Source organism: Falco biarmicus, chromosome 4, assembly GCF_023638135.1.
Source record: "Falco biarmicus isolate bFalBia1 chromosome 4, bFalBia1.pri, whole genome shotgun sequence".
NCBI classification, from domain to species: domain Eukaryota; kingdom Metazoa; phylum Chordata; class Aves; order Falconiformes; family Falconidae; genus Falco; species Falco biarmicus.
Genome location: NC_079291.1, coordinates 74,300,362 through 74,327,971, shown reverse-complemented (window position 1 = coordinate 74,327,971; position 27,610 = coordinate 74,300,362). Strand labels below are relative to the sequence as shown.

Genomic DNA, 27,610 nt, shown 5'->3' with positions numbered 1-27,610 from the left:
AGTCAACCAGTGACATTGTGAAAGCAAGATAATTGAAACAGTATTTCTCATGTCGTCAGAAAGCACTCATTGAAAAACACATCCTTGAAGTTAAAAGTTGGTTAGTGTCTTGGGGTGAATTAGAAAAGAGTAGAGTAATCCTGCAAAAAGGAAGCAGATCATTACTTCTGTGCAGGATCTCAGTTCAGCTGCCAGGCAACCCTGTCTTCTAAAGTAGTGTGAAAGTAGACTGAACAGAGAGGTGTAGCAGTTGGTTGTCTTGTCAAGGACCGCTGTCAACAGGTGTGCAGTGAATCTTTGTCAGACACAGGGGAACTGATGTGAAAACAGCAAATTTCACATAGATTGCCAAGCTAATGCAAACTCGGTGAAAGGGAGGGGCAGCGTGTGGGCAAGAAGTTATAGTTCGGTGGCCATTGCACATCAGGGCAGGGAATATATGCAGGTGGAAATATCTGCCTCTGTCTTGGGGTGCTGCTCTGGTCCTGGCTCAATATAGTCATTGCTTTTTAGTTCTTCATTTTCCAGTTGTAAGCGTAGATGAGTGTTTTGATTGCTGCTCCTCCTGTCTTATGGTTGGATAGCAGTGTGCCTCATCTCTTTGTCTGTGTTGCTTTGGTACAGTTCCTTCATGAAATTTTCATGGCAAACCCACCATGTTCTGGTACATGGAAAAAGATACTTTATCATCTATGGTATTTGATCTGTTCATACATCATAGTCATTATCATTGTTGTTTATTAAGACATAAATGTTAAATCATTGCTGTGTTAGGCATCGTGGAAAAAATTGCATTGCCTGACATAAGTGTATGTCATCTTCTCTGAAGAAATGCTGACATCATTGTGGAGTACTGTATAGTTAATTTTTAGTTTTTAAAATAAAACCCAAAAAGCATTCTCCGCAGTGGAAGGGATCCCTTTGCTTAAGGAAGAGTTGTTTGTGGTCTGAGTGAAGGTCATAGCATGTGAAAGTGGACGTAGCAGTCTCCAGCTTCTGAATCAGCTAAATTTGTTACGTGGAGTGGGTTGGTCTGCACAGAAAGAAAATTAGCTTATCTTTCATTTGGTTTTCTTTGACATTTGTGGGAGCAGTGAGAAATTCCAATTATCTGGTTTGTTTCTATAAACTCATCAATATCCAAATTCTACTTACAAGTAGATTTTTTCCTAGCCACTGTACAGTTATGTGGTGAAACTACTAATTTTCTACGTGAACTAACTGAAGTAGAATTGCCCCAAAGCAAAGGGACTTGCCTAAGGTGGTCGTCTTATGAACCTGGTATGGTATTAACCTGGTGGGGAACATTCTGTGATTTCTTTGTTTATTTTAAGCAAACTCACCCCTGGTAAAAGAACAGGCCAGCACTCGGACAAATTCCATTTTTCAAGGATTTCAGTCTTAGCCTGATTGAAGCTGCAAATGGGATTCACCAGCTTGGGAAGGCGAGCTGGAATTTCTCAGTTAGCATACGTTCAGGAAGTAAAGTAAAAGTTTACTTGAACAAGCAATACGTTGTAAAAAGAATAGTGGATGTATCTGTATTATGTAAATCATTGGTTTGTCCTCATATGCAGTGCTGTGCTTAGCACTGGTGATGCATTTCCAAGAGATTAGAGCAAAATCAGTGCTTTCAGAAGTTCTTACATAGTTGTTTGGAGAAACTGAAGAAGTAGGACTGAGCGTAAGTGTTAAAATGGTGCTTCTGTGGAGGTGCTAGCACTTAAGAGAAAACAATTTTTTAAATGTGGCAAACTTAGAAAAATTGCTGTTTTCCAGGGCTCCATCTCTTGAACAAGATGAAGCTTACAAGAATTGTGTTGTTTTAAAGAAGTTGTACTTTATTTGCATCTTAATTTTCTCTTAGCAGGAGAGCAAGTGAGCTCAGTGTTTTACACAAATTATTTTGTGTTTCCATTTTGGAACAAATTACTTGCTGCCTGAATTTTCTTCTGATGAATTCTCCACTTTTGCCATTTTCCTCAGTAGGCATTTGAGGATTGGCATCCTTTTCTAGTCTCTTCCCATCCCCAGTTTATTGTCCTAATAGTATTATCAACTGTGATTGTGTGTTAGCTTTTTCTCTTATTGATGCTCCAGTTGTGATGAAGGCTTTTAAGAAAAGTAAGAGAGCACGCTAGGTTTGTTCTTCTGAAACTGAAATTTGTGCTGAAGGAGAATGTGGGTTGGCTTGGTATTTTTACCTCCTGTTCCCTGATGTTTGCCACCTGATGTATTCAGCTTAAAAGATTCAAAGAGCAGCGACAGAAGTGGTGAGGCAGCTAATCTACCTAATAGTGAATGTGCCGAACTTGACTAAACGGTTTAGAATGTAGCTGCCATCACGCTTGAAGAACTGTGTGAGGCTGTAAGCAAACTCTCAAGCAGTATATCCTGAGGGAAAGAAAGAGGTGTGAAATAAAAATGCAGAAGAAAAACTAAAATTTTTGAACTAGGGTTTTCTCATGATGCTTCAAATGAGTGGTGTGCATCACTGATTAACCTCGTTCAAGTGTGGCTCAGAAGCCCCTTTTTCTCAATTCAGTGTGTTTATATGCAATGTGTAGCGCTCATGACTATGACCTGGGACTAGCTCTGTTGTGCAAGACCTTGCTTCCTTGATGGTTTGTTCTAATCCTTTTTTAGTAAAAGGCAAATCAAGGAAGCTCCATTGCTTTTTCCATTTTTATTTCTTGTGGTATGTTTTTCTAAGCATTCTTTCTGGTAAGAGAAAAAGAAGAAGAAAAAATAATCCAGAATCCAATCCCTTCACCTGCTCTCAGAAATAACTGGGATTCTTTTCATCTGGAGCATGATAAGCCAATACTGTTAGTTTTGAGCTGGACTTGCCATTTTAAGGCAGCTCTTGAAAGAATGAGAAGTACACAAGAAATGAGCATGAGCATGGCAACTCAAGCTCATGATGCTTGCATAAGCCGAAGGTGGCAGATTAACCTTACCCCTAACCAATTAAAAAGACAATGAAAAATTAACTGATTCTCATTGTCAGAGGGCCATAAGGTGCTGACATCAAGACAGATGTTTTTCCATTGGCAGGGAGAGATTAAAGCAAAATACTTCCTAAATCCAGAGACACATAAGCAAAGGATTTCGTAGATCTCATATGATCACCTGGAAGAAACAACCTGTCAATACAAGTTAAAAAAAAAAAGCTATTAAAGTCATAGTTGTATTTTCTTGGGAGTATATAGCATGTTCTTGATAGCCTAGAATATTTTTGGAAATAGGGAGAATAGTCCCTGAGAAGGTTTTGTGAATTAAAAATAAAACAACTTACTATAGCAAGAATTTTAATGCTTTGTTGACCATGACTGTGCAATTTGCATATTCAGATTTATTTAGAGGACCTGCTTTGTGATTTTGTGCTGTCTGGGGTCATCCAGAAACCTCTGAGTAAACTTCTATGCTGCTGTATGTATCTCTGCTCTGCTCACTACCAGACTCCTTCCGTGTAACAGTTTTTCTTGTAACTGTGGCATTGTGGCCCAGTTCTCTTGGACGACACTACAAGGATAGTTTTCATTTGACTGGGTTGAAGTTCTTTAAGAAATCTGCTTAAAGAGCAGAAGGATTCTTCTTTGAACAGTTATTGCTTGACGGAGGTTGAGGAACAGATCATCTTGTCACAGCAATTTCCAGTAGTAGTGGAACTGCCCTTTTGTATTGTACCATTGGTTTTTTGCATGAAGTCCAGTAAGATCAGAAGACGTGTTCAAACCATCTAGAAAATCTTTTTAAATTAAGAGTTGTTTTTTTAAGGTTTGTTGATAGTCAAGGTCATTAAACAGTAGCAAAGCTAAGCAGTTGGCCTGTTGCTTCCGTAGAAATGAGCATTTCATTGCAAGCATGCTCCGTGCTTCATACTCTCCTGTTGCTGTGAGTTCATCTTTTTCAAACGAAGGAGATGAAGCTGCCATATAGTTCATTGTGGCTGGCAAGAGCTTGAAGCTGTGTTTCCATAGATTAGGTATTGTACAGTCTCTTGCTGAGGTGCATTCCCCTCCTCCTAATACTGCTATCAAAACTTGTGGAAAATCAGAAAAATTTGGGAATGTTCCTGTTTGGTTTGTATTGTTCTCAAACTTCCTTTTTGCACTTAATAATTAAGAGTTTTGGACAGTGATTCACCTAATTGGTACTTTCGCTCTTGCCCTTAAGTAGTAAAGTCCCATTGGGATGAGTAGGACTCTTGAGTCTTTTCTTTCTCATGTGTTTCCAAGGTGTAACGCCTCCTTATACAATTGTGTAAGAGGAATCACCTTTTCTTCATTAACTTCAGAGCCGTATCACTCCAATAAGGATGTGCTGGTATCCAGCAGCAGAAACTTAGGGGAAAAATCTGGAGTTGCGTGTGGCTGATGATCTGCAGAAGCCCCAGAAAAGGATGTAATTGTTTGGTCAGATCTTAGTCTGAACCTGCAAAGAGATCAGGAGAAAATGGTGGTGTATCTTCATACCTAGTTAGGAGGATTAAATTATTGGGTTTTTTTTAAAATGCCTTTGCAAGATTGTAGTTTTTAAGTAACCTTATTCTACATATTTTGAAAACTAAAGGAGAATACTTTTAATGATTAAAGCTAGAACCTGCCTGACAGGGAGAAACTGATAGAAAAGCTGATCTGGCTGGCAGATCTTCCAATGTGGTATTTCAGGAGGTGATCTGGTAGTAATGAGTTTAGATCCAGATTTCCAAGTGCTGTGTACAATTGGTGAGTTTTCCCTGCCTGTGTACATATGTATTTAAGTTGGTACCAGTAGTAGGATTGACATCAAAGTCTTAACAGGTTTAAAATAATCGCTAACTGTGCAAATCAAGATCTATTATGCTGGATTTTTGCTATGAGTTCAGAGCAGTTTTTTCTCTTAACTGTATTGGCCTAATTTGTTTGAATAGCACATATTTTCAACTTTGTTTTAGCCAAAATAGCCACATGGCAGTGCATGTTGCAGTAGAAGTTTCAGATTAAAGAGGAGGAGGAACTCTTACCAGAAATGAACTTCAGAAAACAGTAAAACCATTTTTTATGTCTACCATGAGAATAACCAGTTGTCTCTCTTTTTTTTTTTTTTTTTTTTTATTTTATTGCTGAGCTATAAAAGCACTGAATTCTGTTATTTGTTGTTTCTAGGCTGGCTGTCTATCTAACACATGAGTCTTTGATGAGCACATTCACAGTTTTGCTCCCTGTTCTTTGCTGAGTAGTGTTTTGGTGTTGGATATTAATCTTGAGTAAATTTAGGAGGAGAATGAACTACATTAAAGAGCAAGCATTCTGATAGACTTACATTGTGTATGTCGTTATGTTACGTGACTTGGTGTTTTGAGGAATCTGCAGTAAGGAAAGTTCGTGATGAGAAAAAAAAACGGAGCAAACTGTTTCTTCAAACAGATTACCCAGTTGATATAGCTAAGTACCAGATTTAGATACGCTTGCTGATTGTGAATTAAGTCAGCTGAAGATGTTCTCATTCCTTTGCAGTTCTGTGTGTTTTAGCAAACTGCTTGTGCTGTTTGCTTCTCTGGTGACTCTCAACCTGTCTGAGATGTTTTAACATGACTCGCAGTTAATTTGCTTCTCATCCTCCAAGTTGTCTGTACCAGACTGCCAAGCTGACTGTCTCCTAGCAGACCATGCCTCTGGCAAACACAAGTAGCCAGTCCAGATCACATTCCAAATAATGCTGCTTCCCAGTTTCAGGGGACTCTTTGACCACAGTTGCTTGGTTCTCTGTTGAATAACTATCACCAGAACAGCGTTTTTACTGAGAAGAGACATATGTGCTTTTATAATAATATGAACAGAAGAAGGATATAAATATATAGAAACACATAACAGCAAAACTCACTGACGTGTAGTAAAATTAAAATACCTGTAACACAGTTTTGTTTTGAAACGTGACCATGCAAAGTGGTACTCCACGGATGAGTTTACTGTGATGTATCAGAGAGTGTTGGTGACTTAAAAATGTCAGTTACCACAACTCTTACTCCTGGCACCTGAAATTGAGTTGTTTCCTATTTCTAGTGTGTGAGTTACATTTCGTTTGCAGTTGTGCAATGTCACTGAAGGTCTTTGAAGCAATAGTCACTTGGCTCCTATCTTCTGCTTAAGCAGGTATCTGGGTTTTGTTTGACTCTAGTGCTGTGAGGCAAATGCTGCAAGAAACACCAGTCAGCCTTCATGGGGACAGACCACAACTTGGTTTCCCCTCCTCCTGCTTCCAGCTCGGGCAGTTAAAAAGCCTGTCTCTGTTAACTTGCATTTGACTTATCATCCAGCTGACAAAAATGAAATGTTTGTGCTATCTTTTCAGGGTAGAGTTGTGCCATTATTTTCTACTGTGGTAACACAACACAAACGTTAAGCATTTTGCCACTAACTAAATCATACTGGTTACCATCTTGTAATTCTTCAGTTTTCTTGTTGGAATGGGGTTTATTTCTAAGTAGTGTATCTGAAAGAAGTTTTTGGAAGTGAAACTAATGCATCCACTGGTTCATTTGGAAGCCACAGCAAGAATTTCCAGTGTTGTTTCAGAAGGTTTATTAAAATGGCAAAAACATCCAGGTCCTTACTAGTAGTTGTGACTGAGATTACTTCTTTCTTGTTTTTCGACTGTCTTCATGTATCTTCCTGCTGCAGTTCATAATTTTTTATTTTTTTTTTAATACAGAGGTTAAAAATGACTCAGATGTTGAGAGGGAGTAAAACCTGCCAACTTAAGTGTTGGTGTGTAGAAGTTATGAAATGCCTCATTACTCCAGTCAGAAGGAAGTGTCTGTCGTAGTAATTTTCTTAATAGACTCTAATTGTGCACATAGATACTATTTCACAGGAGCTTTTCTGATGACAAGACCTTTTAGCATTTCTCAAAACCTCTTCTTACTTAAAAGATAAACTTAATGTTTGTACTTGACAGTGAGCTGTGATTGTATTGGGAATCCTGTAATTGGAAGTACATGCAGAAATGTGTCAAAGCAGCTGGTATTATGGTCTGAAAAACTAAATGCTGGTGGTCTGTTTCCTTAGAAAAAAGGTAATGCAGGAAACTTGGAAAATGATGTATAGCATGATATGTACTGTGTCATCCTCCGTAAGAAATGGGTCAGGAGTGGAGAAGCAGTGAGAGAAGGCAGTTCTCCTGTGGCTTCTACAAGTGGAAAACACTTTGTTGAAGTACAGATGGGACGCTTTCTACCATCAGACAAAAAGTAACATGTTTGAAAGTTGCACTTCAGAATTTTGAAATCCCCTCACTTAGCTAGGGGTTTGAAATTTCAGTACAAGAGGCTGCACAGGACATGTCCAGGTCTGCTTTATAGTGGGCAGGCTATTTTTCATGTTTATTTAAAGATTAACTTTTAAACTGGAAAAGATAATTCAATACGCTGTTTGCCCCCACATCTTAAAAAAAAAACCCACCGGTTTCCTGAATTCTTACTGACACAATTGCGAGTTTACTTTGCAGGGCTGAGTGTAAGGAATGGCAAAATGTAATAGCATTTGCCTTTCTTATTGTGAATGTTTGGAGGACAGAACTGTGTGGTTTGTTGGGTTTTTTTTAATTGGAAGCCTAAGTCCATTTGTGTGTGGCATCAATAGACAGTTTGACTGCTGCAGCTTTGTCCCATTGGCTTTGAGTGGCACATACTCATTTCTCCTCCTCATCCTCCCTCCTTCTTGCCACTACAGTAAAGAGTATTTACTCTGGAAATCGCTGTGACTGGGGAGGGCAGAGGCATACTAAGCTTATAGTTTGTGTTTTAGATGTATGTAATCCAAGCAATGGCTTTAATTGTAAGGCCAGAAACACTTTGTAGAATCGGGATTTAAATGAATGAGGACTTCAGATTATTTTTGAACTCCTGATGCTACAAGAACTACCTCTGAGTAGCATCTGGAAATGTTAGTAGTTCCATATTCTGAAGATTTTCAAGCCCTGAAAGGATAGTCATATTCTTTGGTGTTTGGAGGTATGATCTGCTTTAAGTTTGGCAAATAAACAGCATAATGTGCTGTAAAAGGGGCTAAGCAGTGCCTTTGGTTTAGAATGAATCATAATGAAAATACAGCACGTTAAATATAGGAGCATCCTTGCCAAAAGGACTTGTCTAAGAAATAGACTTCTAGAAGAGAGTCATAAATAGATTATTTAGCAGTCTCAGAGTTGCTGCTGTTTTGGGGCAGAAAGGTTTTGTGTTTTCAGAGTGACTGCAGCATAATACTGTCCTGTCTGTGTGGTATTCTGTTTTTTTTTAAGGGGATTTTTAAAAACAAACAAAAGAACAAGTGCCCTTTGAAACTTTTGGCAAATTGACTAAATTAAATAACTACCTTTACGCTAGAAGGGTCTCTGTACCCTGGAAATACAGAACTGTTGGAACACCGTGAGTCGAAGATAGGAGGGATTTCACCCTTGGAGTGAGCTTTGTTTGCTTCCTTGGTGTGATATTGGGCATTTTGGGTTGAAATAACTTTTCTGGATAGTACTGTGTGCAGGCTGCTGTCAGTGAGAAGCGTGTGTCTGCAGGCCTGGTCTGGTCACACTGTTCAATTTTAAGAATGAAAATGGCCATCAGATCTTGCTGTGTTTAAAAACCTGGTGAGAAGTCTCTTGGTAGCTTCACATGAATTGTTAAATCTTTAAGGAGAGCATGTTTCTACAGAATGACGGGAGATTTCAAGGTAGCTGTTGAAGTCGGTGTGGTGTTTCAAAATAAACATATTTGACTCTTACAGTTACTTAAAAATTACTTCAGCAGTGTAAATTATTTATAGTTATGTTTCTTCTTAGTTACTGTTAATGTCAAGCTATGATATTTGTGCTAAGTGGTTGTTTTGAGCAAGCTATATTGATTTATTTTTTTTTTTCTATTTTCACATATTTAATGTAACCTGTAGTGTAAATTTGTTTCTTGTCTATTTGATTTCCCCTTCACCCTCAGTTCTGGATTGAAATAGAATAATTTCTTCTTTTAGAATCACAGTCTCTTCCCTTCAGTGGCTCCACCTTTCCTTTAGGATTAATGTCTGTCAAGGAGAGTACATACTGTAAAGAAGGGAAACAGAATACCTCTTTTCATCGTATTTTTGAGATACCTTTCTTGTTGCTGTTGCTCTATAGAGCTACTATTGCCTTTTTCCCCCCACCTCTGTAGAATATCCTATCGCACAGACAGCCTGGTAATGTCTCTTTGGCCAGCTTCTGGGAGATAAATGGGAATCTCTAGTGTTACTGTGTTTCTTACCAAAACAGTTTATTCTTTATAGTACTAAATTTTTGGAGCATGACTTGCTCTCCTTTTACTTTGCTGTCTCCAGCCAAAACTATTGGAACTTCAGAACTGCTGAGGTGCTGGCAGACACATCTGTAAGTTCTTTTGTGGCCTGTTGGGTACGTTTCAAAAGGCTGTATCTGTGTATCTGTGATACAGAAAATAAAGGAAGAAGCATGGACTTTGTGTTGAGATTTTCTGTTGGTTTAGAAACTTGCATTTAGCTTGATGATGATGAAGTATAGAAATCAAGGAGGACAGGGATATTTGAGTTGAGATCCTGTGTTACAAAATTTGGGTTTGATGTGACTATAAATGTGTTCTAGTACACTCTGATGCTTCTTCTGGAAGTAACTCATAAAGGTTTTGCCCTGTGAATATAAAATCAAGTGTCTGTAGAGGTGTATTGCAACTGAATATCAGTCTTCCAAAATCCTATTTTTAAGTGTTGATGAATTACTGTTTGGGTCCAAGCTATATTTCCTTGATGAAACAAACCTTTGAAACATCTTTAGTTATTTTTGCGGTTATGGTTAACTCTCTATTCTTCTGTAGTAAGAATAGTTCTTGTTTATCTGAAGAAAGCCACTTTTTCTGCTTGGCACTCAAAAAAGCTCTTGAAGCAATTGGATACATTGATCAATTGTGGCTAATTATCCATTAGAGCTTTGAAGTTTTTATTTGCAGAGGTGACACATTACAAAGTAAGCCTTCTGAGCTTTGTTTTTGCTTTGTAAGTACAACAGTGATGTTCAGTGCAGAAATTACTTTGATTCTTCCTGTAGTATATTCCATTGTATTAGCACTCAGGCTTGTGCAGAATTTTGGAGACACTTTCTTTATTAAAGCATATATAAAATGCAGGCATATGAATATTTTTTTTTTTTTTTCTGCAAAGGTTGATTTCTAGTGAAGTGTATTAGAAGATTTCATTCTCTGTATATCCAGTCATTTATAGAGTGGTTTCCCACAAAAATCTGTCTTCTGGATTTCAATAATTGTGTGAAAACGTTTGTACATATTTTAAGTGGTCTTGTTGCCTTGGAATACTTAAATTTGTCTTTGACCTCTGTGAAATGCTTGGAAGAGAATTTCAAATCTTACTACAAGTGGTAATAAAACACCTGGCTTCACTCTCAGTGGAATTTCTAAAATTTTATTTCTAGCTTTACCGAATCTTTTATCCTGTAATAGAGGATAAAGTAAATCACAATCATTCCGGGACATTTGATTACTTTTCTTTAAGCTGGTTTACTACTGAAGAGCAAAAAACTCTTAAATGCTTCATGAATCTGTGGCAGTAGGCTTTTGTTATAGCAATTAGCTTAAAGAGGTAGGAGAGTGGAGACTCTGAGCACAAGGTAGGCTTCCTCTGAATGCTGCTAGCCAGATGATGATTTAATTCCCCAAACCAATTCTTGAAATGTTACTTTTTTTTTTAGGGCGTTCTCATTACTCACGGATTTTAAAAGTGAGTGGTTTTGTTTTTGTTTTTTTAATAGTATTTTTGTCAAACTGCCAAATCTGCAGATTGGTTTAGGTGAGGAGCTCTCACCTCGGCCGAGATAATGGGATTGCCACCATTCTTGCACTGAAATGGAATTTGCTGCTTTTTTTTTTTTTTTTTTTTTTTTTTTTTTTTGGTAATGCCACTGGCTTTGTGCCATAAAATGATTAATCTTTTCCTTGCTTCCCCATCTGTCCCTCTGGCATATAGATTCGAAGCACCATGGTGACTTTCTTTTGGAACATGTTACTATAGGATAAAATAGTAATTAGTAGAGACTTTATTTTTGTCAGTAAACAGATACAAGATGATGCCAACATAGTAAAGAAAGCCTGTCTTTCCCGCTTCACAAATTAACATAAATTCCTAATGGACCTATCTTTTACATTTCCGAGAGCCATAATTGGTTAGGTGGACCTTGCTTCGTGTTAGGGGTTTGTGTTTCGTACCAGAGGGAGATAAGAGTCCAAAGTGCAAAGGTCTCTGTGTGTGCCTGGCTGCAAAGCTGCTCTTTTGTACTGAGTGCGCAAGCAAAGCGGCTGATCGGAGTTGTGGCAATAGCACACAGGGACTGAGGAGGGATTAACTCCAGGTGGCTGATGCCAAATCGTAGTAGCTCTGGAACTTCTACGTGTTAAACTCATCTGGGAACTGGTGGTGAAGCGGAGTAGATGGCAAAGCATAGGTCTCTTGTCTCTCATTGAGTTACCACTCTGGAAAGCAGAAATAAGCCTTTTGAAAGCAGTTCTGTCCTCTTCCACTGTTGCTTACTAACAGTATTAGCAGCAGCTGAATTGTCTATCTGTCTGAATTTCTGATGTTCCTCTGTTACTTAGAGAAGATCTACCCTTGGATTCACAGTACTTTGTATACTTTAATTTATAATTTCTGAACATCTGAGGTACCTGACTACTTGGTTTCCTTGTCTTGAGAGAAAGATAAGAAAGATTGAAAGGAAGAAAGTTAAAATTATTTAAATCAGGCAAGGTGATGCACTTCTTAGTAGCAAAACCATTTCAGTGGATGGGAAGAGAGAACGGGGACAAAATGCTGAGCTTTTTAACCAAGTTGAGTGTTGAAAGCCCAGATTTGAAGTAGGTGTAGTAACTTGATGACAAGGTACTCGAAGGCTTAGTCCAATAATGGAGTAAGAAGTGACTGGTTTTGGAGAGGCCCATAAAAGAGGAAAGGAAAGGTTGCATGTGATTGCATGGATTGGTGGCAGCAAATACAGAACTTCTGAATCGTCCCTGTCCTGTAGTGACTTCCGACAGCCAGCGATAGCTTGGAGGCAGGACAAGTATACCATTTCTGTATACCCAGTCATTCTGTTCGCACCAAACCCAAGGGATACTTCTTGGATCTGTGGGTCAGAGTGGGAAGTGCAGAATTTCCATTTCATGCCAGACAGGGAGGGAGGGAGGAGAAAAGTGTCTCCAACATATCGGTGACGTAATAGGGGGTTTGGGATGAATCATGTGAGATGCTGAGTAGCAATGGCTCTAGAAGGGTTATTTATTCACAGCTGCTCGGTCAACCTAGGGCTGTTGATGATGGTATGACCCTAAAGTTACAGTTCAGGCATTCATAAAACTGAATCATAGTTTATAGGTAGCTTTTGAAAGGGGAAACTAGTTAGTGTCTCCTCAGCATTTAGCATGGGTTGTTTCAGTGACAGAACAGGAGGAAGTACGGGGAACATCCTTCCTTGCAGATCCAAGGGATTTAGAAGAAAGCAATAGTACATGACAAAGATGTCTTACTAGAGCTATTTATACTGTTGAACAGGCAAGCTCTCACATATGCAACTCTTTAGTGCTACTGTTAGTTTGTGGTGATCAGGCCTTTTATCAAGACAAATCATATCTAGGATGCCTCTGCTCTCTCTCTCTTTCCTTAATTATGACATGCATGTTCTGTTCTCTGAAATAATTTAAATTATTAATCTGGGGCTTACAGTTAAATTGATTTTAGTTTTTGTACCATGGATTAAGTCCAGAATAATATAAGGACAGTGGTGGCTTGCTAAAAGGCTGTCTTTCTGTCTTCCTCCTATAACTATTTTGTCAGATTCAGAGGTCTGAGAACAGTTTGGTGGAAGGCTCTGACCTTCCTGGTTTTCTGTTGCTGAAATAGATTTGAGAGTAGCATAACCAGTAGATCAGCTGTGTATCCTTACGCTGCCACTACAGAGGTTGTAGTTCTTCACAGCACCCCTCCCCAAGGGTCTTCTAAACAATTTCCTATCATGCTTTCAGCTCCCTCCCATGTCCTCAGGTAATCTTTCTGAGGTGCTGACAGGACAAAACTGGCAATAATGATGGGTCATTGAGAGCCTTGGGTACACTGCCTGCTGCTAGATGCTGTGGGTAATAGCAGAGGTCTTTGTCCCTTTTCTTCATGGAGATGTTGATCTGAGTTCATAATCTACTTGTCCATCTCTCTATTCGGCAATATTAGGAACTTAATTATCTGTAAGACCTTTAACAAATGGGTCAAATTGCCCAATGATTTCCAAAGTGATTAGAGAAAATCTGATTTGAGGATGGGGCAGGAGAGGGGACACTGATTGTCACAGCACTGTTCATTAAGCCCAGTTTCCTTAGGATAAGGAAGCTAGCTAACAGCGTAACTGGTTTTGTGATCCTGCAATCAATGTCAGTCTGAAGAAGCAACTTAATTGCTGCTGGAATGAGTGAGTGTATGAAATTCCATCTTGCAGTCCACTGTGTCTCTGAGCCTGTGTCATTGGAAGAGCAATCATTTGAAGTTGCACTTAGTCATGCTCAGTCTAATACAGTTCTGTGATGCAAAGGAGGATACGATAGTTTGATGCAGATTTTGGCTTTTGTACTGCACCTCTGCTTTCCTGGACTTTGATACTTGTCTCTGGGTTTGGTTAATGGACTTGGCAGCTTGGTCAAGGTCTTAGATAATTTTTGATTATTTGATATTCCTGAGATAACTTTTTCTTCTCACCTTTCTGTATTGTCTTTAGGCAAGCAAAAGGAACTTGTAATATGCTTTCTACTATTAGATTCCATTTTATAAAGAATTAGGCATGTAAAAATGACAGTGATACAAAGTCAGACGTGATACCTTTGATTATAGGCCTTGTGGCTCTGGTGAGTTAATTCCTTTGATAAGTAGAAACACCATTTAGATAAAAGATTAATATAATCTTGAGAATTTCAGTGGTATTTGGTCACTTACATTTTTTTTCTAACTTTTGCTTTGAAGCTATAGAGCTTCAGCTCTTAGCTGTTGATAATCTTTGCTAAATAAGTTTGCTAAACATTTGTGTTGTCACCTTTCTGTTCCCCAAATCGGTTGTTTAGGATCACTTCAGTCCTTGCCATAATAAGATAATTGAATTAATAAGCTTAAATAGTAAGCTAAATAGATTAGGCTATTAGATTGCAATTAGACTGTATGTTGTACCCATGCCTTTCAGTCCTTTGAATAGTTCTTGTGGCCTCTCTGAATCCTGTGATTTTTATGTATTGCTCAACAAGAACTAAAACAGCATGGTCATCATCACTGCAATAGCATTCACATCAAGCCAAACACATAAAGATGTTACTTTACACTTACAGAGTATTCTTTTCATACCTCCTGTTGTCATTAAGAGCTCAGATCTGTTGTTCAAGTGCTGTGCAGATTCACAGCTTTCAAAGCCCAGCCAGGCTTGTCTAGCTTGCTTCCTTTCTTTGTAGGACTGTTTCCTAGTTAAAAATCTAGTAGGTACTGAACTGAATATCAACGATAACTATTTTTAGTTTACAGGATTGGATCATAATCAGATTACTTCAGCCAGGCTTATTTTCCACTGAAGCCATGCTGCTTTGAGTTCTTTGATTCTCATATCAACCTTTCAGTATTTTTTCTGCTGTCAAGCTAGTCCACATTTGGTGGTATTGTTTTGGGTTGGTTTTTTCTAAATACTTGGCCAGAATAACCTTCTTCTATTCTTGTACAGAAGGGCCAGTGCTTCAAAAGTTAATGAAAGTCAACTTTTAACTTAGAGATAAGGGTTTTGGGGGTTACTTTGTTTTTTCTTTCAGACTATTCTGTCTGGATCAACCAATTAAAGTTAATGCTCCGAATTTTTTTTTTTTATGTAGGCGGTGGTGGTGCAAGATACAAAACTAGCAGTGTTGTCAGGGGTAGGTGCTGCTCCTTGGCATGTACCTGCAAGTGAGGATGCTTGCTTTCTTGTAGGAAGACTGATAGTGAACTCAGTCTGTCCTGCCAGACCTTTTAAGTTTGGAAACCCTGGTGTGAAAGGTGGGTTGGGGTAACAGAGAGCAGTTTCCCAAAGAAAAATGTGTAGCAAGAAGCAGAACTGTGTACAGTTCTGTGGTTTATGACCGCATATTGGAGAGGAAGATAAAAAAAAGGATTGTGAATAGGAAATTACGTGCTTGTAACAGTGAATGGTTTTTGCAGCATGTTTTATTAGTTGCATGTCCTAGGAGCCTCAGAGGAATGTGTTGTAATGAAGTAACTCTGACTGCTTGAATGAGAGGACTGGCTCTAGTGGTAGAGGTGAAGGGACAGTTAGTAAAAACTTAAGAGTAGGAGGAAAGGACAGAATTTATTTATGGCCTAGACACTTCGTGTAGAGAGGAGTAGCTCCTTGATGCTGGGCCAGGGGAAGAAGTACTGTGGTATGTCAACAGTGATACAGAAGGGAGGGAGGAGAAGAGTAAGCTTTAAAAATAGAGGAAATGACATAGTATGAAGATCCAGTCTGCTCCTAAGGTATCTTTTAAATTAGATCAGCAAACTTCTCATTTCTGTCAAATCAACTCTGAGTTGCACCATCAGATGAGGTATGTAGATTTGGTCACAGACTTGATCTATAACGTCTATGAAAGTCTAGCAGCTAGAGGAAATGGAATTGCTGTTCTGCTCTGAAAAGAACTAAAAAGCAAACCAAAGAGAAGTATCTCCCACACCTGGTGCTTGAAACATTACAGTGTGGGATGTCTTATGTAGTCCAAGTCAGCTAAAGAAAGGTTTTAAGAACTTTGTACGTTCCTTGGATTGTGAGAGTAGAGTGAAATACCCAATCTCCTCTCCACACTCAGTAATAGATTCCAGTATCTGAGAGAGTTGCCATAGTGATAAAAAGGGGAACAGAATCTGCTTGTCTTTCTGGGATAGCAGAATTATTAAATTAAATGCATCTTTTCCATTAAAGGAGAGCAGCATTATCATATTTCTGAAAAGAACTGCTTTAGAGTGGAAATAATGTGTTTAAGGTGGTGTTTTGCATTAATCATGTTACTACTTCAGGCACTTCTAGCCTTGACTTGCTGTTCCGGGCTGGGGTGGTTTATAGCACCCCTGCATCTCCCCCACTGCAATTGATGGAACAGCTGCATAGAAAACACCTCGTGTGAAAAAGTCTGCTTTACTCCATCAGAAGTCATTGCAGCTGTGACCACAAGGAACCAGACAAGAAGCAAGAGTTGCACAAAGCTGTAACACAGAAACACGAGTATAAAACTGGGAGTTGCCAGGGGTTGAGGTGGGATGAAAGGAGCCACCCTGGGATGGAGTGCAGAGAACATGGCCTGCAGAAAATGGTGATTGCATCAGGTAGAGAGAGGAGATTCACTGACAGTTGGATGAACTGCTGGAGAGGAAGAGAAGGCAACAGGGGAGGGAACATCCTTAGGCTTAGAACAAATCAGGGTGAACATAACCCAGGCTTTCAGAGAGAAGCTTTCTGTTTTTGTTGTAATGGAAATGCACTGGCTGCCATGCTGCCATTGCAGCTTGAGTAGCCCTGCGATAGACATCCATGCCCATGCATTGCAGGTGGAAAAAGAAACAACTCACACTGGATTGCTTTTCGCTTTTGTTCCTTTCAGGAAAGTAAATTTAACAAACTTTAAGCAAAAATACAAGTCTTTGTGATGGCTCAGCATCACGCGTAAAAGCAGCCATTCTTACCAGGTTGCTAACTCCCATGTTCTTGCTAGTTTATCATCTTTGATGACTTGTAATTACCTAGTAATCTTCCCCTGAACTACCTAATTTGGGATCAGAGTTCTTTTTCAGAAATATAAAAACAAAGGTCTTCTGAATATCTGCCTCCCCTCGCTGCCCCCTCATTTCACATAAGAAAAAACCTGGGGGAAGAGGCAGGAGCCCCACAGCATTTGAGCCTTCTGACTTGTTTGCTTCAGAGCCACTGGTTTCAGTTTGCAGAATGAATAAGCAGTGTAAAATCTTTACTATGTTATAGGCTCAATCATCCGATTATATTTGCCAGTTGTTTCTTGAGATCTCAATTAGCAGTGGTTTAGATAAAGTTTTGCTGAAGGTCACCTAATCTCAGTGTTCAGATAATTAACTAGGAAATGCCAGTTAGTGCCATATGCATTTGGACGTCTTTCAGTGTTTGACATGCAGGGGATCTGCCTGATTCTCCCTTTTCTTCCACCTCCTATTCGTTGCTTTCCCACTGGTGAGGAGCAGACAGTGGTTTGCTTTGCTGGGGTCCCTGCCTGCCTGCATTTGCTGGAGGTGGTGAATAAATGCCGAGCTGCTCCTCACGTCACCGATCAGCTCTGAAACGCTGTTGATCTTAACGCTGTTTGGCAGTAGGTTGTTCTCCTGCTAAAACTCCTCATTGTCAATCCCAGCCTGGGTTGAAAACTGTTATAAAATAGATAAGAGTTCATTACAGCAGTTCTTGCGTTGTGTTGCGCGCTTCTCCTACTCTCTCTGGAAATCACAGTCCTGTTAATAAGATTAACTCCTCTGAGGCCAAAGGGAGTTTAAAAACCCCTGAAACTATGTATATCTATGAGCTTTAATAAACTCGTCTTGCATATGGTCCCTCCTGATTTTTGTCTTCATATTTACTTCAGGGATTGCCATGTAAGAAAGATAAAGTCTTTCCACCTATTCAGACTTCTTTTTTTAAAACAGACGGACTTAAACAAAAAAAGTCTTTGGCAGTTTGTTTCAGTGTCAGGAATTTACAAAAATGAAGTGTAGGTTAAAGGGCATGTCTAATGTTTTACAATGTTATCAAACTGTCAGCTTTTTTTAAGTTGTAAACTGGTGTAACTCTTTAGCCTTGGGTTCCTTTCACTTACTAAAGCACAGCTTTAGACATTGAAGTACCATGTGGCAGAGAGCAGGTTTAAAAAAAATAGGTGTCAAATGGAAGCTACTTTGCTTCCAGCTTGGTTTCAAAGAACAGCAAGGTGTTTCTTCAAATTTCAATGAAGTATCTATTATTTAATGACCACCTAGAAAAGGAGAAATTACCCTCATCACTTTAAGCACTTGGTTTGGAAGACTTGAAAGGTTGCTTTGCTGTTGTACTGAATTGTGGTATGTTTCATAATAAGATCTATTGAAAAGGAAATATTAAAATATGATAAATTGATTGTGTGGCACCTGTTAGGACTGCAGTTCCTTGGTGCTTTGGGGATGTTCTAGTGATTTAGAATTTTAACAAACTTAAAATGAAATTTTCTGTTGTCTTTTGAGACTAAAATATTTGTGGTATTTTTCCTTAATATCTATTTTCAAACGTTATTCCTTTAATACAAAAAAATTAATCTTTCCTGATAATGAAGTGAGATGACAACACCTCTCTGTTTCTTTTGGAGCAAGAACTTAAATTTGGTGTAAAATTTGCTTAGCATCCTCACTGTCTAAGAAAATCTCTTGCCTGCTTTTTGAAAGTTCAGCTGTGTTTAAGATTCTGCCAGAGGCTTTTAACATTAGGCTAAGCAAGCTTAGCACATCCGTGTTGGGCAACTTGGGTCGTCTGCATTGAGTCCTTTCCATTTCCTCCTCGGTGGCTCTGTGTGCTCCAGCCGAAAGCTGCCAGGTCTGGGAAGGTCTTGGCGCCATCTCCTGCGGGCTGGGGTGGCCCAAGTTGGGCCATGGAAATAGGGGAAATGGGTTTATGTGTACGCAGCATTCCTCTCCCCCAGTTTGGGCTCACCACTGGGCTTTCACAGAGGCCATGGTGGCTGTAGGGGCTTGCAGCATAGCGGTGGTTGCCAGAATAGTCAATATATTATTCAGTTTTTTAAAAAAACAACTCCACCAAACCTGTAAGCAAGTTCAAAGAAGACTAAAGGGCCGAGTCCTTCTGCAGACAAGTGAAGTTTGTAGTTGGGGCTTTAGACACAATGGGAAATGAATAACAGCCAAATGGCTGCTGTTTCTATTTCTGGCCTCTGAAAGGTTTTAGTTATATATATATATATATATATATATATATATATATATATATATATATATATATATATATATATATATATATATATATATATTATATATATATATATATATATATATATAAGCTACTTTCTCAGAATCTCACTTCTAGTTTCAGAAATGTTCTTCACTGCTAATCTGATAAACGGTAACATTAATGAATAGCTGTAGGTATCATGTGATCCTTTCTCATACCTTGTCTGAAACAGCAGGTTAAGATGAGTGTGTAAGTTTATTAAATACGTCACTATTGATTCTTCAGAGGAAAGCTGCAAGAATCCATGTTGTAATAAACAGTAATTTAAAAAAACTGATTTCTTTGAACGTACAATCCTACCAAGCAAACACAGAAATACAGAAAATGAAACTCTTGATATTTGTGCATTGTGATAGTAGCCAATACCACTTCTCTTTAAAAGCAGTCTTTACTACTAAGTTTTTGATGCTGCTAAGTAATCGGGGTTGGGGGTGGTCTTATACACTATTTGAACTACTCATCTTTACTCTGGAACACAGCACATATGTGATAACCTCTTACCTTGCCAAGGAACAGCTTTTTTCCTTTTCTAATGTATATGTAGTGGGTCAGATTCTTCTGGAAAGGTACAGCATTTCGTACAGTGGAGAAAGGCCTGAATCTGGCAACAGTCGCTCTGCAGGATGCAGTTTAAAGCAGTTATTTCCTAACGTAAAGCTACTTCTAGTGCGGCTGGGCCAGCTGTCTGAAACCGGAGCGTACAAAGTACACTGACAAGGAGGCGCAGTCAAATTGTGTTTGTTGGACTCTGCTCCAACATAATTTACTGCTCTTAACCAGTGCTTCATCAACTGGTTGTTCAGTCTGATTCCTGTAAGCATGAAAAAGCAACCACTGAGCAATTCCTTATTATGAGGCTGTTAGACAGATAAGCCAACATGCGCCGTCCCTCTTCCAGTGACAGGAATAGTCCTCCTGAATCCCTGCCGGTAAAGGAAGTTAAAAGACCAGGACCGTGGAAAACCAGTGCGTTGTGTAAGGAAAGGCTGGAAAGGTCAAAGGAAGGGGAAAATAGGATTTAATATTTCAGATAAAGACTCGCTTAGGGGTTGGATTTATATTTAAGATGTTCTGACAGGTGATAAAGTCATCTAGAAATCCTCCCAGTGCAGGGCAAGGGGGAGCACAAACATGATCTGTCGACTTTTATTTCCTCTTTATTTGGAGGGGGGAAGGGAGGTCCTAGTTTTTGTCATCCTCTTTGAAAGAAGTGAATACCTGCTAAAACATCTTTTCAGGACCTCTTGTCCAGTGTCATATTAACTGGCTCAAGTAAGAGATTTCACCACTTCTCTTGGGAAGACTGTTCTTCAGGTGAAACGGCTCTTTGGCTGGACAGTGTTCTCTTTACTCATTCAGGGGGAGTTGTCTTTCTGCTTGCTATTCTTAAGGAGTTGTGGGGGTGTAATTTGTCAAGGCTGTCAGCCTTAGATGGGTGTCCTTTTGTTCAGACATTTTCCCTCAAGTACCAAAACATAAGTAGGTAAGCATTTGCTAGATACCTCTATATATTCTGCTCCTTTCCCATCTAGTCTATGTACAAAATCGTGCTTTGTGTACAGAATGCACAAAGTGTTGCAGGATTTGAGTTTTGTTTGGTTTTCAGAAGTTTTTGCAGTGTTGGCAAAAGTAATTTCTGTCAGTGCAGATTGGCTAGGATAATCTTGTTTTCTTCTTTGCATTTGCACAGTGATTTTGTAAGTTGAATTGCAAGACTCGAGACGCACACAGCTGTCTAAATTTGTAAAGTATTTTTTGAAAAATTAGATTTTATTAAAGCTGTAAGAATTTAGTATTGAGCAACTTAAACTGGAGTTTGGTCTCAGTGAATGCAAAGATGGATATTTGACATATGTTTTGTTTTTTTTAATGTCCCTTTGGAATCAAGGAAATTATTATAATTTCATTCATTCTTTTCCAGATGGGAATGACAGGTAACACTAGTCCCTTTGGGCAGCCTTTCAGTCAAACTGGAGGGCAGCAGATGGGAGCTACAGGAGTGAATCCTCAGTTACCAAACAAGCCAGGCATGGCGAATAGTTTGTCTCCCTTTCCTGCCGACATTAAGAGTACTCCAGTCACCAGTGTGCCAAATATGGTGAGTTGCACCTGCCTTTTCCCTTGTTCGTTATGTCTTGATATAGTGCATTCTAAATTGTTGGGTGATACAGCTTCAGCATTGTGGGACGACTTTTCCGTGGTGATTTAAACATCAGAGTTGCCCCATGGTTCCTCTACCACTCTGCAGTGCATGTAGAAAGTTTGTGTACGTTTTTGTACAGTAATTTAACTTTCTAAACAATCACAGTGTTTTGTTATAAAAATTGCATTGTATCCTCTCATTTTGTCTGGAACATTTAGTCCCAAACCAGATGTAAATGTCTTCTGTAAGTGCTGTTTGTAGGTTTAAATTCCTAAATCAATTAGCACGTGTTGGGTACATAATCAGCTTCCTGAAACTAAGTAGTATCTTTCATATCCTTTGAATCTAATGTGGTAAACACAACACATGCTTCTTAGTTTATATTCTGCATGATCTGCAGCTCACAAGCCTATGAGAATAGTTCTTATTAGGATACCTTGCTCAAGTTTGTAGTATTCTGTTTACTAGAGTTTTCTTTATGAAGTAAAATTAAATATTCCTATTTGTCTCAGTATGTCAGCGTATTAATCAAACTGCTTGTGTTGTTTCTATGGAAACTCTAGCTTGTTGCATTTTATATTCTTATACATGATAGCAGTTACTATAGAAACTTGCAAAACCTTCCATAAGATGCAAATTGCTTATTTTTTAATTTAACTAGAAAACCAGCTATTTTTTGGCAGAAGCAGTGCTGGCCCTTCCATCAGTGAGTTTGCTACCTGCCTGTCACTAATAAGGCTGTATATGAGAGGGAACAGAATGTAATAAACTTCCTCTTTTCTCCTGATTTTAGAGGATCATTTCCTACATTTCTTTTAGTTACACTGTGAAATCTTTGTTTATTATCATCTGTCATTTACTGCTTAAGATTATGAAAAGGAGCTGGTGATTGGGATTAAGACCATGTACAGAATACCACTTGCACTCATGTAGAATATTTGTAAAAGACAGTTTGCTGCGTGACTATTCTAATTTTGTTTTTAAAATACTTTGTTTGGATCAGGTGTAAAGCAAATGAAATATTGCCCTGATTCTGCAGAGAACCTGCAGTCTGCCAAAGTCCTGTATTTATCTGAGGGACTGGATGATTTTGAAGCCTAATTTTTTGCTCTTTCAAATGTCACATTTTGGGAAGCCCAAATCTTAATGTATTGCTTACTAGTATAGGATGTAATGGCAGGTATGCAGGTGGAATAAAAAAGGCATTTGTCATCAAGACTATAGTCTAGTGGTAAGGGAGAAAGTAAAAGAAAAAACTTTGTTTCCTTTCCTCCATCTTGTGCAAGAGACAGAGGAAAGTAAGGGAAACTTATGTTTTCAGTACTATCAACTGTGGTTTCTTTACAGTTTCAAAAATATCAGTTATGTTCTGAGGGGACAATCAGAACCATCTTTTTGTTTCTCAGGTGTCAGAAGCTTTGTATATCCAATAAATCTTTTCCTCCCTCAATACAGAGAGTAATAGCAGTTTCAGCCAATAGACGTCTGTACTGTTGAGCCAAAAGGTCTCAGCCCTGCTTATGGATCAGGTGGTGGTTAGAGTTTTATTGCGGTCCTGATGTGGGTGGAACTTTCATTTTAAAAACTGAAGTTTCCATCTAAACATTTTTATTGCAAAACGAAGAATTTAAAAGGAAATGTCAGACTTGTTAAATTTTTAACCTTTACTTGGCAGCAGTGGGTAAGGCAGTGTAGTTATTTGGTAATAGTACATATATGGCCATATACTATTCCTTCCACAGGGACTTTGCTTTATTCAGCATACAATATGAACAGTGCCCTCTGAAAGTGCATACAGTCAACATTTTGTTCTCTTTTTGCTGCTCAGTGTATAGCTGTGGGCCTTGTTGACTGTACATAGTAATAGAGTTCACTCTGCCAGTCTTTTCCAAACGGTCTTTTCTGTGGCAGTCATCACTGCAGCAGCCATATACTTTGAATGAGTTAATTTTCACAGTGTCTCTCTGAGAGAAGGATGTGTTGCCCCAGTTTTAAACATGAGGCTGAGAGGCACAAAGAGTAAGATGGGAAGAATCTGCTGACTCCGAACTTGAGGTTTGTAGGCTCTGGCTTGCTAAAGCCTTCCTCATTTCATATGTGAAGACAGTATCTAAGGGTAAAATAACATTCACATCAGTTAGATGTCTGCTCCCATAACTCATGGCAGTGGTATCTGTATCTCACATTGGGCAACTAAGACATGACCCAAATGGCACTTGTGAAAAGTTGCTTTGACAGAGGCAGCTCCCCAGAGCAGAGTTGCAGTGTTTGAACTATTACGCCACGCTTTCTTGCTGCAATCCCTTCACCATTTGCTGTGTCCTGTGACGCTTTAGGACCCTAGAGGTGGCGGTTTGATTTAATGCATTTGGCCTTGTGCGTGGTCTGCTGGAGACATGGTCTGTCCTGTTTCCTGAAGGAGGCAGGACTGAAGCGGAAAAGGGTGTAGCATTATGTTAGAGTCTACCAGAAATGAACCTGTGGAGGATAGGTTCAGACTCCTATCTACTACAGCAAGTGAAAGACCAACTGCATCTTTTTAAGAAGACCTCCAGGGTTTTTTGTGAGATGATTGGAGCCAATTATCTTGCTAAACCAGCCCTCTGTACTATCCTTATCTTAAAGGGCCCCGAAAGTACTATTCTATGTGAGAGACAAACCATGTGAATGAAAACATGGGTTGTGTGGCATGTCTGCGGCAGGAAAGCAAATTCCAGCATGACATTAAACATCTTAGTTACCACTAAGAATATCTAAATAAAAGAAGAGGAAATAGAAAGGTGTAGCTGTTGTCTTAAGACCCCTTGGTCCTTACAAGCAAGACATTTTTAAAATAATCCTTTTCATGTTTTGCCTTTCTCTGTAACCTTGTGTGTATGCTGCAAAGGTAAAGCAAGAGTATGTTTCTTAATCCACATTATTCTAAGCATCATTTTGTGTGGCACCCCTGTCCCAACCACTGACCAGGAGTATTCCCACTGCCAGGCATAACCCTCCCACTGGCAGCCAGGATAATCTTCTGCTGCAGCAGTGGATTTTTTTTTTTTTTTTTTTTTTTTTAAATCCAAGTTCAGGCTGCCTCTCTCCTAAGAACAACACACTCTCTCTTCCCCCGCTGCCTCCCAAATAAAGTGTTCATTGCATGTTCCAGCCCTTGTTCCAAGCATGACCTTACACTAGACCCTGAGAAGCCCATTCAGTTTAATCTCTTTAATTAGGAAAGAAGTAACAAACCTTATGGTATTAAAATGATTAAAAGGTCAGCATTAAGGTATTAATTTTCAGTGCCAGTTGGATGGATTGATTTTTTTTGTTTTATTTTCTTAGTTGTGGATACAAACAACATATTAGCCATTGCTTTCTGTGACTGTTGCAGAATACAGTCAGTTTTCCTTACAGAATGGGTAGCTTGAAATCTTGGAGTAAATTACTTGTTTCCAAAAGCAAGAGATTACTTCTGACATTGTTGGAAGCTTTGGTGACACACTACTGAGATTCAGTGTCATTTAAATTGTTCGATGCAGATTGGCAGTGCTCTGCTGCGGTGAGATCATGCAAACTCTCTGGACTGTGGAAGTGAGCCATGCTCTGCACTTTGGCACTCAGCACAGTGTGCAGCCTGTGTGGGAGCCAGGAACCTCTTGGTTTTGGAGTGCCCAGACTCTGGGATGTGCTGTCAGTAGGGGGGGAACCCTGTTAGACTTTCCCATCAAACTTGAAGCTTTATGCTGTCTACAGTGCTGCATGTTCCAAGGGTGGTGATGGATGGTTTCTTCATGGACACGCCAGTAGATCTAGTATTTCTGCATGGGTTAAGAGTACAATGTGTGAAGTTTGGCTTCCAGACACCAGCTTGGTTTCACAGTTACCCTTATGACCAGCAGATGGAGTTGAGAGAATACTACTTTTTGGAAGTGAAGGAAATTGTTTCTCCGCAGTTCTCTTGACTTAGAATTGGTGGTACATCTACTCTTGTGGTTTTTTCCCCCGATCTCTTACTAAACTACATCTGGAGTTCTCTGTAGCATGCTTCCTTCTTTGCTCTGTTTCTTTTCATGTTCTTTGGATTTCTTTATTAAGAGATTTTGGTCAGAAGAGAGGAAAACAGTGACTAGGGGGTGAGCATGCCTTAGGTGTGCCTTGCTGTGGACCTTCTAGAGAGAGGAAAAAAGCTTTTAAACTGGGAGGCCAGGTTTAATTAAAACAAGTAGAACTGTAGCTACTTAAAATAGACAAATTATATTTTATTCTAGAGGCCAGAAATAAAAGGCTTTATGAAAAACCTCTAACTATCATGTCCTTACAGCGAGGAAGGCTTGCTTTCTTAACCTTTCAGTGATTTTTTTCCTCTCTTGCAACAAAGTTAGTCTTCGCTTTCACTGTGGGGAAGGTCTGTGGCTGTTGTCCCAGAGGCATGCTGTGTGTCTGCTGGCTGCTCACTGTTTGCTGTGCTCACCTTCCCATGGCTGTACTCTGGAAGTTTCTCTTTCACAGGCATGCTCACTCCTTCCCTTCCTCAAGAAAATCCTACCTGATTTGAAATGGATCAGCAGCCTAGCGAATGGCTGGGAAAAGCTCTTCTCAGTGTTGCTTAGCCATGGTCTTCTAGAGGAGATCTTAGTAACCTGGAAACAAATTGTGTTCTGTGCCAGAGAAACTACGGTGTTTTGTCAGGAGCGGAGTAGGCATCTCTGTTCTGTGTTAGTGCAGGAGTTTATCCTAGGAATGTGTATTGCTTTGAATGGTGGAACATTTTAGTTTCTGCACCATCCATAAACATGGTGCCAGGCTGGCAAAAACTGGAAAAGGTGACGTGCTGTTTCCCCAGCGCTCTGGCTCATGTGGCACTCTCATCCCCTATACAAATCTATACAAATACATGGTGGAGAACATCCATTGCCATTTCTTACCCTCTTCCAGCAGTTGAGATGAAGTACTCCATAGCCAGCACTCTGACAGCATGGCTTTCCTTCACTTACAGACTTCTCATTTGTCTCCTGTCCACCAGTTTTCTATTTGTGATTTTTAATGTTGATCATTCCTCAGCCTGTTCTATCCTTCAGTAAATCCTATATAAGCATCTCTTAGTATTTGGTTCAGATAGTTTTCTGTCTGTGAGAGTTGAACTTTGTCTACAGGTTCCTGTATCAAGTTTTGTCTCTCTTTTTTTTTTTTTTTTTTTTTTTTTTTTTTTTGTTACTTTGAAACACTTCCTCAATGTGTGTTTCCTGGCATTTGCTGGTTCTTCACTCAGAAACAGGAGATAGAACACCAAAAGTGTATCCTAGTGAAAGATGCTGCCCCAGCCTTGATTCCCAGCAGTCAACTGCATAATGTTGAGGCCTTTAGTAATTAAAAGCCAAGTGCACTGAGGGTGCTCTCTAGGGGCAACTGTTCAGGTTTCTTCTATGGTATGGCTGTAGGAGCCTTCTCCCCTTTTGTGGTTGTCATGGGCTTGCAAAGCTCACTCCCCAATACCACCTTCAGAGGTGGAAGTTATACTCGATAGTGGTAAGGGAAGGTTGGAAGATGAAAATACTCCTATTCGCTCTTGACATGAAAACTCTGCCTATAGCAATGTCAATGCCAAAGCTTTGAAATGCTGGGCTCTGAACATATTCTTCATGTTAAGACCTGTGCATCGTGTTGGCTTTGTATGCAGGAGCTGAGTATAACCCCTGCCTCTTCTCATTTGCTAGCTGCAGTGCAAGCTCTCAGATTGGTGCTGCTAACAGGCTAGAATAATTTCTAGCCACTTGAGTCGGTCTCCCTCCAAGAGAGCATGACCAACTTCTGAGGCTGTGTCCAGTTCAGGAAGCCTTTTCCCTCCCCTCTTAGGTCTTCTGCCCACCGTACAGACTCAGATTCTGATTCCTCCTGCTCCTTGGATGAGAAAATGCAGCACTGCAGTGGTGTTATGGGGCACAAATGCAAGCACTTCGCTTGTAGTACTTTGGCTCGTGTCAGCCTGTTCTCTGTGTGCATAAGCCTCCAACCTCTGGAGCCAAAGCAGACCTTCACATTCCTGGCTTCAGAAGGATTCTTCCTGTTTGGATAGGACCAGGCTGTTCAGACAATGCCTGTTCGAAGTAACTGGTAGAACCAGAGAAACCACCATCCACATGGAGAATATCAGAGTGAATTGCAAGAGGTGTAAAATGGTTCTGTGTTGCTTTCACAGTGAAGCTCTGGTAGTCACTGGAGAAAGGCTGGGTTCGTTAAGTGACTATGCTGTGAGCCTCCTTCCCTGATGCCATCGGAGAGCTGCTGCTCAAGCTCTCATTGCAGTTTTGACAGAGCAGCGCTTCCTGGGCTGTTCAAAGCAGGTTCAACACTTACCAGAGCATTTCTGCAATTCCCATTTGC

At 39.6% G+C, this 27,610-nt stretch overlaps 1 protein-coding gene across 5 annotated transcripts in view; it reads left to right on the top strand.

The window, feature by feature from the left end:
* Nucleotides 1–27,610, top strand: part of CREBBP (CREB binding protein) — a 97,475-nt gene that overhangs the window by 15,667 nt on the left and 54,198 nt on the right. For all 5 annotated transcript variants that reach the window (XM_056338684.1, XM_056338683.1, XM_056338682.1 and 2 more), the window contains one exon: nt 21,023–21,199. In XM_056338684.1, the coding sequence (XP_056194659.1) occupies nt 21,023–21,199 (177 nt within the window). The remainder of the gene's footprint in view (nt 1–21,022; nt 21,200–27,610) is intronic.